Genomic DNA, 18411 nt, shown 5'->3' with positions numbered 1-18411 from the left:
GAACAGTTTCCCTCTAGGAGAGGGTCAGAATGTAATTACTCATTTAGAATTCAGTCACAAAGCTGCTTTAAAATCGTTCCCCTGGGACCAAGTATGAGGGGAAGTGGCTTATTTCTTTTGGTGACTTCCTGGGGCCTGCTACCCCTGGTGTGTAGTTCTCAACTTGCAGAATTTCTCTGGCGCTCATTATCATTACTACCTTACTATTTGGTGCGGGAGCCATACCATACGGGCACACCCAACCTTCTGATGTTCTTTGTAGCAAAAGTGGAAATAGTTTTTTCAAGCTTTGAGCTTGAAAAGCTTATTGATAGAAAAGTGAAATGACCATCTAGCTTTGCATTGGTACCGCAGAGAACATTTATAAAATTGCATAGGTGAAAACACCAGTTGTCCAATGTGTGGTTTTAAAGGACCCATCTTTTTGAGAGAGACCAGGGAGGTGGGTTGACATTTAGGTTCCAAGAGATCTCAGAGTGTTCCTGACCACAGATACTCCGGTGCTTCGCTGTAATTTCTGTGCTGTTCCCGGCTGTCTTTGTAGTGCTTCTGTTCTCGGTAGCTCCGTAGGGCCAGCACCACACTGACTCCGTACATTATCACCAGAAGACAGGCAAAGGTGGCAGCCGCTCCGTCAGTGCCTGACAGCTGGCAGTTCATCCAGGTGAGACCTTTGCGTGCGTAGAGCCTTTCTCTTCTCTTGCAAGTGTCTGTAGCATTGATCCGCAAGGCGACGTGGAGGTAAACCCCGATGCCTGTGCAGTAGCCCACTGCTGCCAGGACGCTGAAGGCGGCCTCCAGGAGGAGCCAGTTCCTGGGCAGTTTGGTTAGACTCTTGGCTCCTTGGAGTAAAACACCCATGGTGAGGACACCCAGCCCCAGAGAAACAGCCACGCCACCGTATATCAGGGGTGCCCGGAGGATTGTGTACTGCTGGTCCAGCTGCCGAACCTCCTCCAGCTCAGTGCCTTCAAACGGTGAGTAATAGTTGCTTCCAAAGCCGCCGCCACTGGCAAAGCTGGCGCTGAATCCAGCAAGGACAAAGTAGGAAGCCACGATACACATGAGAACCATCCCATTCAGTATCACCTCCACTATCTGTACCACACCTAGGAGGAGAAAGATTTAGGATATAACAAGAGCATCACGTATCCAGGAGACCTTTCCAGGTCAGACTAGAGAAATACTGCTGCCCTGATTTTAAGGACATGGTCAGACTCAACATTAACAGCCTTGATTTATTTTTCAATGTTCATATGTTTGAAAAATCGGAATGTCACCCTGGAAAATTTTTTAACAGTTTTTTAAATAAAAGCAAAACATACCACTTACCATGTGACCCTGCACCTGTACTCCTGAGCTCTTACCCTAAAGAAATGCAAACTTCGGTCTACACAAAAACACTTACACAAATGTTCACAGTAGCTGTATTTGTAATCGCCAAATACCAGAAACAACCCAGATGTCTCAAAGGGCAGATGGTTAAACAATCCGGAACACCCATACCAAGGAATATTCTACTCAACAATAAGAAGAAACAAACTGTTCATACAGGCAACAGCTGTGGTTGTTGGGGGATGGGTGTGACTAGATGGGGGAGCACAAGGGATGATGAAATAGCTCTATACTCGATTATGATGGTGGTCACACTAATCTACATGTGATAAAACTATGTGGAACCACACACAGAGACACGAGTGCATTTAACTGGTGACATCTGAACTTTGCAGAGTTGTGGTATTAATACTATAGTAATGTAAGGTGTCACCATAGGAGAAAATTGGGTGTAGGGTACACAGGATCTCTACTATTTTTGGCAATGTTTTATGAATCTTTAGTTCACATTTTAAAGTTTTTAAAAAATCAAAATGATGTAAAAAGGTATAAACAGAAAAATCACTCGTGTTCCTGTCCACCCTGTTCTCTATGCCACTTTCATGATTTTCTAATATAACTGTGTTCCCTTGTGCAAATAAGAGCACATTCAAATCTGCCTTCCATCCCCCTTTCCTGCCTTTTTCACAAGGAAGCACAGCATGTATACTATTCTTCACCTTGCTTTTCTCATTTATTCTTCCTAGAGATGTTTTCAGGTTAGCTGTCCACATTCTTCGTTGCATGGCCTCCAACTCCATTGGGTGGATGTACCAGTCTATTCAGGGTCCTATTGGCTGTCTCCTTGGGCATTTCTTACAAGTTTAAGGAACCTACAAGTGCCATGAGGCAGTGGGAGCCAACAGGTGAATGTCTTCTGTCCAAGGACAGCTCTCATTTGTAACTGGCAGAGTCCCCGCTCTTTGAGACTTACTTCTGGGAGGTCTCCTGCCATTCCCTCAGGGTTCAGACATGGAACTAAGAGGAAAGCATGTGAACCTAGGGTGGGAACGCCAGGTTCACGTCCCTGCTCTTTACTGCCTGTGACCTTGGCCCAGGTCACTGTCCAAAATCCTCAGACACTTCACTTGACAAATGAAGATAATGCCTACCTGTCTTATCCCACAGATCCGTGGCAAGGCCCAAATGAAAGCAAGTATAGGAAAATATTTGGAAAAACCATAAAATGTTAAACAAGTGGCTGGTGATGCTACCCAATAATGTTTATAAAATGGAAGGGGCTGAGTGAGAGATTTAGGAATAGGAAGAACTTATGAGAAGTGTGGCTTCTCAGAAATCAGGAAAACCCTCTATCTAATACACTAGGCATACCACATTTATCAACTGGGTGGCTAAAGACCAGTATCTCCATCTAATGTACTTAGGCAACAGCTACTGGGCCTGCTGATCCTATCTGCCGCTAGGAGGTCCATGGGACACAGCAGTCAAAGGCTCTGACAGTTGAGAAGCTACATTCCTCTAAATCTGAAAATAACATCAGATCAGAGCTGCCCACTCTCCACCCTGGCACTGAAGCCACTGGCTACTCTCTCCCTACAGCAGAGCGAGTGAACTGACCCAGACATCGTTCTAATTCACAGGGAGTGAGTTCCCCCTACCCAACACTTTTCTCTGCCTTGGTTTTCCTCTTGTACACATGTTAATATCTCACCCCCTGTCGAGAAACAGGAATATTGTCCTACTACGAGATGTGGAAACTTGAACGTTTCTTTCTGGCACAGAATCTGTTAAAACAATGGAGTCATAATCCATGCAGCAGCTATCTGCTGGGCTGAAATGGAATAAATCTAGATCTTATCAACCAACCCACTGACTGCAGCAATCGAGAGGAATAATGGCCTGTTGATGGAATATGGCCACAGTACCGGCCAGCCTGACCTAACTTAGACATCACCATCAGATAGGCTCAGGTATTTCCAAGCATGCTGTTAGTACGGAAGGAGTCACAGACAGCAGGAGGAAAGAAGCAGGCTGACCAGAGCTGGCAGTTTCCCTCTGGTGAGATGGAACAAATCGCTGGAAAGACAGTAGAGGGCTCTATGGAGGGAAATAGACACTCTGAAAGTGAGATTTTTGTTGTAAATAGTGTCTTTCTCAGGGAGGCTGCTTCCATGGCTGACCATTTAATACACTGCTTAATTACACATCTACTTCTGCCTTTGCACTGCAAATGTGACAAATTGGAGTGAGCAGGTCAAATTTTTATTTATCTAAAATAAAATGAAAATACGGGCAGTCAAGCCGTGCATTAAATGAAAAATTTTTTTTTTAAAAAATATGTCTTCATTGATTTCAGAGAAAGGAAGGGAGAGGGAGAGAGAGAGTTGAAACATGAATGATCAGAGAGTTGTCATTGATCGGCTGCCTCCTGCATGCTCTGGACTGGGGATCGAGCCCGCAACCTGGGCATGTGCCCTGACCGGGAATCGAACCGCAATCTCCTGGATCCTAGGTCGATGCTCAACAGCTCAGCCACCCCTGGCCAGGCTAAATGAAAATTTTTTTTAAATCTCCCTGCACTGGCCGGTTTGGCTCAGTGGTTAGAGCGTTGGCCTGTGGACAGAAGGGTACTGGGTTCGATTCCAGCTAATGGCAAGTACCTCAGTTGCAGGCTCAGTCCCTGTCGGGATGCGTGCGGGAGGCAACCAATTGATGTCTCTCTCCGAAATCGGTTTCATTCTCTCCCCCTTCCACTCTCTGTCTGAAAAGGTGATGGAAAAAATATCCTTGGGTGAGGATTTAAAAAAAAAAAATCTCTTCTCCAGAAGCAAATACTGTTAATGCTTTCTTGTGTATTCTTCAAGAATTTTCTAATCACAGACAAGCATATTATAATTTCCTTTTCTAAACCCAAATGGAACTCACCTTTTAAATGTGATGTTGCCTGTATTTAAGGGAATAATATTGTGTTATAAATGTATTGTAAAGAGAACCATCACCTCTAAATTAAAATTTTCTTTGGATTTTTATTAGATTCACATAAAGCAAAGGACACATTCACTTGTACCAAGAATATACCATAATGTACTGTAAGTCGTAATTTAACATGTAATAAGAACCCATGAAGTTGTCTGGCCAAAAGCAGCATTCTTCTGTCAGGAAAGAGTTTACATTCTTTATTCTGGGTGGATCCTGAATTCCTGATGTCCAGCTTTATTCCTCATACAATGGTACACTTGTAAGAGGTACAAAACACTTATTGAGCTTTCACAGCCGTGGTAAGGGGCTCGTAAGAATAGCTTCTTTGCAACCCAGCAAATTAATCTGATTCCTGTTTCCTCAGCCCACACCTACCTCCAACTTCAATTTTACAGGAACCTCCCCAGCATCCCACCCCTGCATCCAGAGCATGAAGGAAGTGGAGGCCATTGGAGTTTAGTGTGGAAAAAATTCGGGGCTAATCTGCTTAAGACGACTGTGCTCAGAAAAGTTCAGGCTGAAATGTCTCATGTCTTTGTGGCTTTTCTTGAACTCTGAAGATAAGGTTCTTTAAATTCGCTTGGTTATCTCCCTGCATTTATTCAACAAGGACACTCTGCTGCAGCACAGGCCTTTTCCTTGGGGGTCTTAGGCTCCAGTTTTTGTTTTAAAAATAATTTTGGTGTGTCCCTCACCACCAGAAGACTCCAGAACCAGGCTTATTATGTCAGACAACAACAGTCCATGCAACCCAGAGCTGCACCCGGGATACCAAAATTGGCCTGTTAGTTTTCAAGCCTTGGCAAGTTCCACAACATATTCCAAGAAAGACCGTGATTTAGAGTAACTTATACCACTTCCGTTTGGCAGGACGTTTTAAAAAGCCTAAAACACTAACATTTCTGTAGGCTTCTCTTTGAGCTTCCTGACCTTTTGGTAACCCCTGATGGCCAGCACGGCCCCCACGGCAAAGGCCCCAATGCCCAGGGCAGCAAAGATGCCAGCTCCTATATCTCCCCCGTGGAAAGTGCAGCTGAAGCCGCTGTAGCCTTTGCTCTGGTACAGGGCCTCCCTCTCCTGACACACGGGAGAGGCGTAGGCGGCCGAGAGCGAGTGGAAGTAAAAGTACAGAGCTGGCACGTAGGCCCCGGCGATGAGCACGTCCAGCAGGCCTTCGACCAGCAGCCACACGGGGCAATGCCACGGGACCCGCAGGACGCCCATGGCGATGAGGAGGCAGCAGAAGGCCATGAGGGCTCCACCGTAGGCCATTGCCGCTGTGACTGTGGGCAGCTTTAGCTGGTAGAACTGGATGTCCAGCTGCTGCGCTTTCTCCCCATCAGCACCATGGAAACCACTGTAAGCCCCTCCAAACTGGTAATAGTAAATGCCCCCCAGGCTGGTGATGCCCGTGTAGCCCCCTGTGGAATTGTAAGATACAGAGCTGCAGACCACGATCAGCAAGTTCAGGAGAACCTCCAGCATTTGGCAGCAGGCTGCAAAAGAAGGGTGCATTACCGTTTTGAGAGAAGCGATTTTGCACTTGGAGACATCCACCTTGAGGCTGTCTTCCCAGTGGCAGCTCAAACCACAGCTGGCTATTTTGCCCTCTGGGAGGCCCGAACAGCCAAAGCTGCAGTAGATGGTAGCTGGGAACTGTGGTCTCCAGAAGTGATGTCAGAGATACTTTGGACTGAAAAGAGTAACTCTCAAAAAGGGCCAAGCAGCCTGCCCAGGTGGGGTGCAGGACGACGGTGGGAGAAAGCAGGCCAGCGAGCAGAGAGAAAGGCATTCTGTATGGAAGGCAAGAACTTTCTTCGCCCCAGCCCTTCTCTGCCAGGAAGACTGAAAAATAGTTGTCTCCCATTTAGATTTGCTTTGTGGCTATCTTCTGTTTGAAAGAGGTGACGTATCCAAGTTGGAAGAAAATTAGAAGTTAAAAACATAATAGTTAGAAAAAAGTATGGAAGATATGCATCAAAATGTTAACCGTGGTTCACAGGTGTTAGAATAGGAGCAATTAAGTTAATTAAACCTGTCAGGCTTATGGAATTAAAGAAACAAGTATGTTTTAATTATTTACTTATTTATTTTAATCCTCACCTGCGGATATTTTTTCCATTGCTTTTCAGAGAGAGTGGAAGGGAGAGAGAAACATCAATGGGAGAGAGACATTGATTGGTTGCCTCCCGAAAGGGCCCCGACCTGGGCCAGGGATTGAGCCTGCAACCAGGGTACTGAGCCTGCAACTGAGGTGCATGTCCTTGACCAGAATTGAACCTGGGATCCTTCAGTCTAGAGGCCAACGCTCTAACCACTGAGCCAAACTGGCTAGGGCTCAGTAAGTGTGTTTTAAAGTGTAACTTTGTTTTCCTAAAGAGCAGAGCTGGATTCTTTCAGGGCCCCTAGCTTCTTTATCGTGGACAAGGAAAGAGCCCCAGCTCTTCCACCAAAGCTGGCTGCTCTCCTTAAAATCAGCTTTTTTGAGATATAACTCATACTCAACAAAATGGCCCAGGTTAAACACACAGCTTGGGTTTTGGCATGTAATCGATCATGTAATCATCATCAAGACACAGACCGTTTCATCTGCCAGAAAGTTCCCTGGAAATTTGACCTTTGCCATCAATCCCTCGCTTTCCCCCTCAGCCAACCACTGATATGCTTGCTGCCATTAGGAATAGGTTTGCCTTTTCTAGAAATTCAGGTACTATAGATGGAATCATAGTGATGTACTCTCTAGTGTATCTCAGCATAATATGAAGCTGGGTGCTTCTGAGCTTGGGGACTGTGCCTGCTGGAAGGTGTCTGGTGGGTCAGCGGACTCTGATGTCAGGTTGTCAGCATCCGCCTGGCATTTAGAGAACCGGATTTTATGCCCGGGCCCATTTGGTCTGTATATGAAGCTGTGTTACATCTACACACTCTCTAATCGAAATGATGAACTCTCAAATATTATCTTTACACTCTGTAATTTCCCCCTAAAATTCAAATAGCATTACTGTTTTCTTTAACTATAAAAGTAACATATACTTACCAAAAAATGTAGATAAAACAGAAATATATAATGTAAAAATTACCTAAATTCCAACCGATAATTTTTAAAAAGCACAGTTTTTCTTCTGGACTTTTCCGCCATGTACCCATAATTTTTGCCACTGTTTATTTGCTTGTTTAGGTAAGAACAGAGTCCTACTCTATCTACTGCTTATATAGCCTATTTTTTCACTTAAGAATAATATGGTGTGAACATTTTTTCTATCGCAGCAAAAGTAAATGTACTTAATAATGTTAAGGGATGTTGCCCGGCTGGCATGGCTCAGTGGTTGACCGTCGACCCATGAACCAGGAAGTCATGGTTCGGATTCCCAGTCAGGGCACAAGCCCGTGCTATGGGCTCAATCCCCAGTAGGGGGCGTGCAGGAGGCAGCTGGTCGATGGCTGTCTCTCATCATTGATGTTTCTCTCTCTCCCTCTCTCTGAAATCAATAAAAACATATTTTTTTAAAAAAAGAATGTTAAGGGATGCAAAGAATACCACAATGATTTTAAATAATTCCAGTGTAAAGGACATTTAGGCTTTTCCCAGTGTTTTGCTAACGGGAGGAAAAATATGCTATATATTTCTTATTGGACTGTGCGGAGGGCTCGAGCTCCCATGAGCCCCTTATTCCTGTTTTAGGTTTAATAGAACCAGAAAAGAATCACCTGGGCTGGGAGGGATGTCCAGGGGGTATCCGTTTTTAAAAATCAAGGCTCACAGGCTCTCCAGGGCTTCCTCGCCCCATGAAGGAATCTGGCTCTCTGCTAAGCCCCCTTCTCTTTCCAAAGAGGCAATAGTTCATTTGCGGTCATTCCTTCCTCTGACCTGGGCTCAATCTTTCAGATCTGTTCATGAGTTAACACTCTTAAAGTCCAAGGTGGTTTGAAATCTTGGCCTAAGCTCAGTCCAGATAAGTACTGGGGTAGGGTATTAAATAAGTACCTAAGCCTGGCAGGAGGGCTCAGTGGTTGAACACCGACCCATGAACCAGGAGGTTACTGTTCGATTCCCGGTCAGAGTACATGCCCGGGTTGCTCGATCCCCAGTAGCGGGCATGCAGGACGCAGCTGATCAATGACTCTCTTATCATTGATGTTTCTATATCTCCTTCCCTCCCTCTCTCTGAAATCAAGGAAAACATATTAAAAATAAGCAAGTACCTAAAAGGGGGGACTGAGAATATTAATTAGGGGAGGAGCCCCACAACTGTCCCCCCTGAATCTTTCCAATGTGATCACAAGTCAGTGCATTGGCTGTGGGAAGCCATATCAAAACCTCAATCTCTAGGCTCTGAGTGAGAGACACGCACCACTGACTCTAGGGATTACAACTTTCTTGGGAGAAAATTAAACTTTTAAAGATGCTTTGCAAGTAAGTCTATAAACTGAATGCAAACATCATCATGTGTTTTTTTAAAATTATTATTATTTTTTTATTTTTCAACAACTTCTTTGTTACGCTGGCCTAGCTCTCCAGTGATTTTCTCCATGATGATTTGAGCACTAAGGGTCTAAAGGGAGAGGGAATGAACAAAAGGGAAAGGAGAAGCTACTCCAAATGCAAACTGGAGGAGCCAAGAAATGTACTTTCTTCCCAGGGAACATGTAACTCCTCACCGGTCCCTCTAAATCATGAATGAGCACAACCTTCACACGGACAGGAGTCCTGGTGATCTGATATCCACATGTGACACCTGCACTTGCTTTTTATCTCATCTTTATCCTCAGCACCTAAAGATTTTAGTCTCTGCCTGTAAAAGTGGACTGGGGGCCTCTCTCTTTCCTGTCAGTGTTCTCAGCATAACCACTGAAAGTCCTGTTAGAGCGACTCAGAGCCCAAACTTCAGGGTCTCCCCTGGAAGCTGGAGAGGGCCACAGCCTCCCAGTTTTGCCAGTTTGCTGGAGGAAGGAGGGCATGATTTCACCGATAAGGAAAAGAAATCATAAAAGATGAACGCTGAGACCGCGACCTTTATCCATGCGTGCATTTCCTGCTTGAGAGCAGTTCCTGGTGTTTAATGGCCATTTCTCTCAACACAACACCGTACTGTGTACTTATATGGGTCTCTGCGCGCACAGAGATCTTTATAAGCCCTCATTTGTTAGCTTCTGGCTGCTGAGCCATCCTTTCACTATCATGACTGAGAAACTCAATCTCTACGCCTAAAGCCAGCCACAAGCAATCAAAGGTAAATCAGGATGTGTTTTGGTCAGGAGCCTTAAGCTCTGCCCTCCCGGTAAATCAACACAGAGGAAAACTTACCCCTATAGAGAAACCTGTTAACCAGCCTGGCTTATTCCTATTATTTATATCATCAAGAAAAGAAGAAAGATCCAGCAAGTAAACCATTTCAGGCCTTAGAGTCAGGCTCTAAGTTTCAATCCCAGCTCTTTCATTTAACAGCTGTGTAACTTTGGGCAACTTACTGCATCTCTCTGAGCCTCAGGAGTTGCTGAGAGAATGAAAAGCGATGAGGTTGTGTCAACATATGTAAAATGAAGTGGATTCTTGTACCAGAACTGCCTAGAGCTCTTCAATGAAAGTTCCATATAATCCTATAATCATGTACATCATTGTAATCATCCTAAAATACATTTTCAGGTATAAGTTCCATGACGCCTCTCCCTTAGGCTGAGAAGTTTTCCCCCCTTACTCATGCAGCCTAGGAAAATTTCTCACCCAATCATGTGAGCCATCAGGGATCGCCCTGACAAACCAGATTTTCTTCATTGCTGGCCAGGCCAGGACTGCTGCCGGCATGGGAACTCTGGGAAACCACATCTGGGGCTAGCACATGATAGTAAGTGTTTTTTCAAACTCTGGGTGCTAATAAGTGTGGCTTTTTTTTTTTAATGAAATAGGATAGAATAGAAATTACCCATGCACTTGGTATTGTAATAGGATATTATTTCAAGACATATTTGTGTGTGTGTGTGTGTGTGTGTGTGTGTGTGTGTGTGTGTGTGAACTTGGCCTGAATGTAAAATACATTTCTTACTGTGGGTCTTGGCCAACAAAGTTTCAGAGCCATGACGGGCCCTGCCAGCGGGGCTCAGCAGTTGAGCATCAACCTATGATCCAGGAGATCGTGGTTCGATTCCCGATCAGGGCACATGCCCTGGTTGAGGGCTCAATCCCCAGCGGGAGTCGTGCGGGAGGCAGATGATCAGTGACTCCCTCTCATCACTGATGTTTTTCCCTCTTTCTCTCCCTCACTCTCTGAAATCAATAAAAATATTTAAAAATAAATAAATAAAAGCCATGATGGAATGTTTGGGCACCAGATCTCTTGTGAACTGCAACCCAGCTGCTCCCTCCAGGTGACTTCTCTACCTCAGCTCCCTGACAGCTGGCAGCTCAGAGCTGACTCTACCTTCAGTCCACCTGGAGCTTAAAAACTTCAAACATGGCTGCACCTTTTGGACATTTCTACCCTTTTTTTTTTTTTTTTTTTAAAGAAAATGAGAACCTTATGCATGCATGAAAACGAAAAATGCTAGGAACTCAATTCTGCTTGAACTTTTGCTTCACCAGTTCAGGCCCCTTCCAGTACCACCAGTGACAGTAAATGGCCAAACTGCCTCCAAAATAGCTCACCTCTCCCAGTGCACAAGTATTTGCATTTGTGGCATTCCAGGAGTCCTTCAGCCTCTGACTGGTAGTATTCCACGTCCTCTTGTCCAGGCCTGGGGTTCGAGGGCAGATACCTCCCCGAAGTGGGTTCACTATAACTAAAAATAAACATGGCCATTAGGGGGCCTCAATTTCAAAAGCTTGTTCAGTATTAGAACTCTGGACACCCCATGCTGGGTGCAGACATCAAACAATGGGCAGAGCAGAAACAAAATTTACCCGTAGTATTTCACATTCCAGGGAATTCTCTCATTTAGAGACCCCAGAGGATATCCACACACTTGGCCCAACTCCGCTAACTACCCCCTTCACGCTGGTTTGTCAGCTTGGGGACTTCATCTAACCAAGTAGCTGGGAGCCACCTTCATGAGCTTCCCAGCTCAGCACGGATGAGGCCACTTCTAAACTAGTTTGCCTGGGCAAGACTCTGATGCCCAGGCTGGGGACTAGGACACTGATTTTTATGCCAAGCTCAACTGTAGCTCTGTATTTTCCTACGTCACACAGTTTGCAGTGCCGTGGGGCTTTAATCAGGGAAATCAGAGCTGGACCCTGTGGCTCTATCTGGGCACACCTTTTGTCATAGTTTGTTTAGTTGGTTTTAGATAATGTAATATAAACTCAAGATAGTAGTTTTCCCACTGTGTAGACACAACCGGGAGAGAGACTGGGCTTAAGCCCACAAGTCCCACAGCAGAGAGGAGCCTGACTCCTCAGAGAAGAGAGCAGGTGTCAAAAGCCAGAAGGAAGCCATCAGTCCAGGTCCTGCCTGTCTCCTTGCTGGACCGGCACACAATCTGGGCGTTCCGTAATGTTTGTGGAGGTGGGTGGGATGTTCGGTGGGGCCTAGGACCACTCCTGCCCTCCCTCGCACGCCCACCCTCTCCCCGCTCAGTCTCCCAGCACACCACCACGCTGTCACCTCGCAGGCTTCATGGGGACTGCGCTCTACCAGGGAGGGACGGCAAAAGTTTGCTCAGACAGAAGGAAGGGCGCGGGGTCTGAAACAGTCATGGGACCTGAACGAGGCTTCCCCAAAAGACCTCGCTGGCAAGGGCAAGACTTCTCTGCCTTTCAATGGGCAGTTTTGGGGTAGATTTAGTTCTGTGGTTAAAGTGTAGCTTCTTCCGGCTGTTTTTGAAATACGGATACCCCTGGAAGGGGTTACACAGTAAAACTATTAACGTGACACTGGACTGACTTTATTAAGACCTGTCCTCCAAGAAACCGGGACTTTGAGGAAGGCTGGGCCTGGAACCCAGTTAAAGGGTCTGCAGCCCTAAGGGACAGTCCTGTGGCCAAGCGGTGGGGGGTCAGGGAGGAACCTAAGCTCCTTCCCAGCGCCTCCCGTCCTGCCTGAAGTCCTGTCTGGCTCCTCACCTGGTCCCCCGGCTCTGCCGCTGCCAACAGGTGCGGTTTCTACTTTACTAATCGGGTTCGGGTCAAGAACTGCGGGGCACCGTAAGGTTTTCCTTCCCTTTCTAGTCACCTCAAAGAACGCAAAGGGATGGCACTGTCTTCCTTGCAACCGGCTCCCTACGACAAGTGGCCCGGGGGCCCAGAGCGGCGCAGGCTGGCCCGGGAACCCCGGCGCCCCGGTCGCAGGGCCCCCCGCAGCCCCGCCTCACCTGTCCCGCCCGCGGCGCCCGGTGCCCTCCTTCCTGCGGGGCGGTGACTCCGGGGTTTCCCAAGGCGCGGGCCAGGGGGGCGGGGCCGCGTCCCAGGTGGGCCGCCGGGGTCCGTCCCGCGTCCGGCTTTGGCGGGGTGTCCCCCCGCCTCTTTGTTCACCAGGGCGGTGCTCCCCGACCCTGTGTCTGTCCAGGCGGGGGTCTCGGTCCCGCCCCCGGTCTCGGTCCCGGTTCCGGTCCCGATCCCCGTCGCTCCGCTCGCCCCCGTTTCTTTCCCTGCGCCGGTCCCCGGCTCGGTCCCGCTGTCGCTCGGGGTGGCGGTCTCGGTCCGCGCGGGGGTGCCGGCCTGGGTCTCGCTCTCTCGGCCGGGTCCGGGGCTCGCGAGCCCCCGACGTCTCTTCCATGGCTCGGTGCCGTGCCCCGCCCCGGAGCGACCCAAGGGCAACAATCACCAGTTTTCCCGGCAGGTGGCCAAGCCCGGGGGCGGGGCGCGCGCGGCGGGGCGGCCGCTCACCTGCGCGCACTCGCACTGGCTGCGCCGCGGGCCCGCCGAGCGCTCCCCGGGCCGGCAGGGGGCGCTGCGGTGCGCAGCGGGCGGCCAACCTGAGGGCCCTCCCGCGGTGCACGCGGGGGAGCCGGCGACAGCCACTCGCCGCGCCCCTCTGCGCGGAAGGAGCGCCTCTGTGACCCCACAAGGTGAGCGGCCCAGGGCAGCGCGCTCTGAGCGCGCCGGGCACCGGGGGCTTACTTTCCCCGAGGGTCTCCACCCACCCGTTCGCTCGAGATCCACGGACCCGCCCCCCCCCCCCGCGCAGCCGGCGCCGCGCCCCTCCCGTCTCCCCCGCCACCCCGAGAACAGCCGTGTTGTAGGGGGGCCTTGCGGCCGGTGCAGCAGTGCAACAGTCCCCGACGAGCCACACAGAATTGGCAGCTTTTTCTTTTGCCAACGGAGGACGTTGAAAACACGTAAAATCGCCATCTGGTAAATGAAGGCTTTCAACAAACCCCTGAGCACGTCGCCTAGAGAAGGATTTCAAGCCGGGAGAGTGACTCGCTCTGGTTTATGTTTGCCAAGATTCCTCTGGCTTCTGTGAATAGGATGGACCTCAGGGGGCCCAGGGCAGAGGCGAGAGAGGAGTTCAGGGAGCTACTGGGGCGACCCAGGTGAGGGGTGGTGGCGACCAAGGTGATGCTGAGAAGCGGACAGGCTCAGGTTATAACCTGCAGGAAGAACTGACAGGATGGGTTGGACGTGGGGACGGGAGGGGCAGTAAGAAGGACCCTTTTTCAAATAGGAAGGATTTCAAGATGGTGATAGGAGGGCATCTCAGACCCTCATCGGCAAGGTCCGAGATGCCTGGCTTCTGTGTCTACATCCCAGCCAACAGAAAGGGAAAAAAAAAAAAAAATTGGGGCACCAGGAATGGCTCTTGTCATTCCTTTAAGAGTGAGACCCACAAGTTGCAGGCATCACTTCTGCTCACATTATGTTGGCCAGGAGATAGTCGCATGACCGTAGGTAACTACATAGGAAGCTGGGAAGGGTAACCATGTACCCAGCTAAAAATTGGGGGGAGGGAGGGTTGTGCTATGAGAGTGAGGGAGAGAGGGGATGATGGCGGACAGTCAGAAGTCTTTGTCACAGCGCTTATTCATTCAGTTTCTGCTCTGCTTTGATGATGTCCCGAAGTGATCCCCTGGACTCTTCATTTCACTGGAGACTTTGGTGCCTCATTCCATCCCAAGGCCTGCCATCGTCAGCATTGAGGTGAACAACTAGCCTTGCTGGATTCCAAGGAACCACACCTCCTCTCCCCTTCAGCCATCCCATGGCCTTAACAACGTAGCACATTATCATCACACAGAACTTTCTGAAATCTTAAACCCAATATCCCCTGTTTCCTTGGTGTCAGTACTCTCTCCACGTCCAATTTCAAGTGACCAGTGGGTTAACAACAGGCTCACAAAATTCCTGAAAATTTAAATATTGCTCTTGAGGTAGGAACCACCGCCATTTTAGGAGGATTCCCCATTTCAGGTATCAGATTACCTGCCTGAATGTATATGTAACCTTATCTGACCTCTGTAACCCCGCCCACTATTTTCGAGCCAAAAGCAGGCCCTACCTATGACCCTATAAAGCTGACCCAAGCCCTTTGTTCGGGGCCCAGAATTTGGAGACTGCCTCCTCTGGGACCGCATAAAGGTCTCTTAATAAAGGTCTCTTTTCGCCTCCTCCGGTGTACGGCCTGAGTCTTTTCCGCTACACTCTGTAAGCTGGCTCCTAACATCACTGCCTTCACTCCGCTCATATCTGTTCTTTGACATCACTAGGACTCTGTGGGCCTTAAGTTTTTGTTTTTTGCCCCCTTCTAACAGAACTTACTGGCCTTCCAGGTATTTCTCCTCACTCTGAACCCCTCGATGAACCATCTGAACTGCCTTCTCATCAATGCCCTTGATAACCTCATGGCCCTCTCCTTTCAGCCCAGCTGCTCAGCAAAAAACTGGATCCGTGCATCAATCTACCTTCCTAACTTCTAGGCCCAGCCAATGGATGGCTGGGGAAACACAGCCTAGCAGAGAGGGCCTACTCCCAATTGACCAGTCCCAAGGTCCACAGAGCCCTCAGAGCTGCCCACAGAACTTCTTATGTATTCTTGGTCAGGCCTCTGGTCACCTGGACAAAGAGAATTAGGGCTGGCTACGTAACTTGCAAGGCCTGATTCAAAATAAAAATGTGGGGCCCCTTTTTCAAACATGAAGAATTTCAAGATGATGATAGGAGTGTACTGAACCAAGCATGGGGCTGTTTTAAGGATGGGGCCCTGTGTGACTGCACAAGTCAACATACCTGTGAAGCTGGGACACTGAATGACTTCTGGTGTTTGTCATTGAGTCATCCCTATCAGGGAGATGGTCCTTCAGGTGTGTGGATCAAGGGGCAATGCCTGCATATCCCCCACTGATCTTCTGACTCTCTTGTGTTTGTTGTCAGACCCCAGACTCAAGTCAGGTGGCAGAGGGGACTTCTGACCCCGTTAAGCCTGCAGCAAGGGCAGAGCTTGCCAGTAGGGGGCAGTGTAGGCTCAGGCTGGGGTGACACACAAAGCCTCTGTTCCTCTGAAATATGATCGTCTGTTGCATGCGACAATGTCTCTGAGTCTATTTAGTTCGTCAGATTCTTTTGTTCATTAGCTTCTTCTTAAAGAAGACCCTTCAACTTTTCCTGTAGTGCTGGTCTGGTGGTGGTGAACTCCTTTAGCTTTTTCTTATCTGTGAAGCTCTTTACCTGACCTTCAGTTCTAAATGATAGCTTTGCTGGGTAGAGTAATCTTGGTTGTAGTTCCATGTTTTTCATCACTTTAAATATTTCTTGCCAGTCCCTTCTGGCCTGCAAGGTTTCTGTTGAGAAATCAGCTGACAGTCGTATGGGTGCTCCCTTGTAGATAACTAATTGCTTTTCTCTTGCTGCTTTTAAGAGTCTCTCTTTGTCTTTAACCTTTGGGACTTTAATTACGATGTGTCTTGCTGTGGGTCTCTTTGGGTTCCTCTTGTTTGGGACCCTCTGTGCTTCCTGGACTTGTAAGTCTATTTCTTTCCCCAGGTAGGGGAAGTTTTCTGTCATTATTTTTTCAAATAGGTTTTTAATTTCTTGATATCTTTCTTTCCCTTCTAGTACCCCAACAATACGAATGTTGGGCCTCTTAAGTTGTCCCAGAGACTCCTTACACTATCTTCATATTTCTGGGTTCTTTTTTCTTTTTGCTCTTCTGGTTGGGTGTTTTTTGTTTCCTCATGTTCCAGTTTTCTGATTTGATTCTCATTGTCCTCTACTCTGCTGTTGATTCCCTGTAAATTATTCTTCATTTCAGTTTGTGTAGCCTTCATTTCTGATTGGTACTTTATTATGTTATCGATTTTCTCAGTTATTTCCCTAATAGTCTGCTTAAACATCCTTATAAACAAAATTCTGAACTCTGTGTCTGTTAGCTTGCTTGGATCTATTTCATTTAGTTCCTCTTCTAGAGAGTTCTTCTGTTCTTTCCTTTGTGATATGTTTCTTTGCCTCCACTTTTAGCTGCTTCCAGGTGTTTGTTTCTATGTATTAGGTAGAGCTGCTGTGTCTCCTGGAATTTGTAGAGTGGCTTTGTGTAGTAGGTGTCCTGTAGGGTCCAGTGGCTCAGCCTCCCCAGTCACCTGAGCTGGGCCTTCTAGGTGCTCTGCTGTGTGGGCTGAGTGCACTGTCCTGTTGGAGTTGAGCCTTGGTTGCTGTTGGCGTCCCTGAGAGGAATTGACCCCCAGGCCAATCAGCTGTGAGGACCAGCTGCAACTACAGCCAAAGAGCTGCTGTGCTGGAAACATCCCTATGGAGCAGGATTTACTTCAGTGGAGCTTTGGTGTTCACCAAGTGCACCCCTTGAGTGTGTCACTTGTGGATGTGGTAGGGTTGTAATCCAGCGTGGTCGAGTCTGACCACCAGGTGCACTGCCTCTAGGGCCTTCCGGGAGGTGTAGAGTCAGCCTGTGCCAGTGCCTTGCCCAGGGCCACCCAGCATGAGCTACACAGCAACCGTAGTTGGCTGCTACTTGTGCTGGGCTTGGAGGTGCCCAGGAGAGGCCAAGCTATGAGCCAATGCAGCTGCCACTAGTGCCAGGCCTGGGGCCGCTTATCAAGCTGTATGGGGCCCGCTGCTGCTTGTTTGAGAGATTTTAGGAAAGTCCTAAGCATGAGGCTCGAGAGGCCACTTGCACAGAAAAGCCCCTGGAAATGGCCTGGATGAGCTGCAGGTGGGGAGGGGCGGGGCCTCCGGGAATCACGGGGCGGGGCCTAAGGTGTGCGTCAGGTGCTGGCGACTCAAACATGGCGCCTGCCTGCTGGCTGTGTGCAGGGAGGACTCGCCACAGGAGCCATGGCCTCCGCCAGCCCTTCTGCCTGGGAGGAAGCCGCCCTCCACCTCTCGCCCCGACTCCAGGCAGGTTAGTTCCTCCCCGAGTGTCCCAGGTCCTTTCAGGCTGCTGCCCGGCGCTGGGCTCAGAGGGAGCGTCCGAGTGAGCCCCTGCGCCGCCCTTTGAGAGGAAAGCTGGGGACTCCCGCAGTCTCTGCGACCCTTAGCGACAGTCTCTGCTGGTTTCACAACCCGGAGTTGTGGGGATGTCTCTTCCCAGCCCTGGAGCCCTGGGTAGGGGCCTGCTGTGGGGCTGGGACCCCTCCCTCCTCTGGGAAACCCCCACCGCCGAGATTCCCTCCTGAGTTTAACCCCCAGCACCGAGTGTGGGCCCGCGGCCCAGTCTCCGGGATTCAGCCCGGATCCGCCCGCGTCTCTGCCCCTCCTACCGCTCTCGATGCTCCTTCAGCTCCCTGGTTGTGGGGCTTCTGTTCAGCCAGATTTCAGGAGGTTCTGAGTGATGGTGGTTCTGTATTTTAGTTGTAATTTTGATGTGGTTGCGGGAGGCGGTGGGTACAGCTGTTACCTACGCCGCCTTCTTGTTTCCCTCTATGACTGTGTCCTTATGAAAGGGGGACATTTGGACACAGAGATAGACATGTACAGAGGAAGGCAATGTGAGGAGACACGGAGAAGATGGCCAAGGAGAAAGGCCTAGAACAGATGCTTCCCTCACAGCCCTAAGAAGTAAGCAACCCTGCTGACACCTTGTTCTCAGACTTCTGGCCTCCAGAACTGTGAGACAATACATTTTTGTTGTTTAAACCACCCAGTTTGTGATACTTTGTTATAGCAGCCCTAGAAAACTGATACAAATGCTTTCCTGTGGTGGCATACATACCATT

General features: G+C 48.8%; 1 protein-coding gene across 4 annotated transcripts; it reads right to left on the bottom strand.

Annotated features, from left to right (window-relative positions):
- Window positions 1-288: 288 nt before the first annotated feature.
- Window positions 289-13022, bottom strand: MARVELD3 (MARVEL domain containing 3). 4 transcript variants are annotated; one of them, XM_087827160.1, is made up of 3 exons: window positions 12619-13022; window positions 10955-11088; window positions 289-1109 (listed from the first exon to the last, which is right to left on the bottom strand). In XM_087827160.1, exons 1-3 carry the CDS (start codon window positions 13020-13022, stop codon window positions 472-474), a joined length of 1176 nt encoding a protein of 391 aa, XP_087683286.1. In that variant the 3' UTR covers window positions 289-471. The 4 variants fall into 4 exon arrangements, 3 of the variants coding, with proteins under 3 accessions (XP_087683286.1, XP_087683287.1, XP_087683288.1); XM_087827161.1 differs by having other exon boundaries at window positions 10955-11082; XM_087827162.1 differs by lacking the exon at window positions 289-1109 and adding an exon at window positions 4342-5810 and having other exon boundaries at window positions 10955-11082.
- Window positions 13023-18411: the final 5389 nt, after the last annotated feature.

This window comes from Miniopterus natalensis, chromosome 18, assembly GCF_054644295.1.
Source record: "Miniopterus natalensis isolate mMinNat1 chromosome 18, mMinNat1.hap1, whole genome shotgun sequence".
Lineage (NCBI taxonomy): Eukaryota > Metazoa > Chordata > Mammalia > Chiroptera > Miniopteridae > Miniopterus > Miniopterus natalensis.
Note: the sequence above shows the minus strand (reverse complement) of the source record. Positions and strands in the feature narration are given on the sequence as shown.

Excerpts from the sequence above, each read along its gene's own strand:
- MARVELD3 (XM_087827160.1), bottom strand. The coding sequence starts at position 13,022 with ATGGAAGAGACGTCGGGGGCTCGCGAGCCCCGGACCCGGCCGAGAGAG. Across the intron at positions 11,089-12,618 it reads GGGCGCCGCGGGCGGGACAG|TTATAGTGAACCCACTTCGG; the intron begins GTGAGGCGGGGC and ends GTTTATTTTTAG. Across the intron at positions 1,110-10,954 it reads ATACTTGTGCACTGGGAGAG|GTGTGGTACAGATAGTGGAG; the intron begins GTGAGCTATTTT and ends TTCTCCTCCTAG.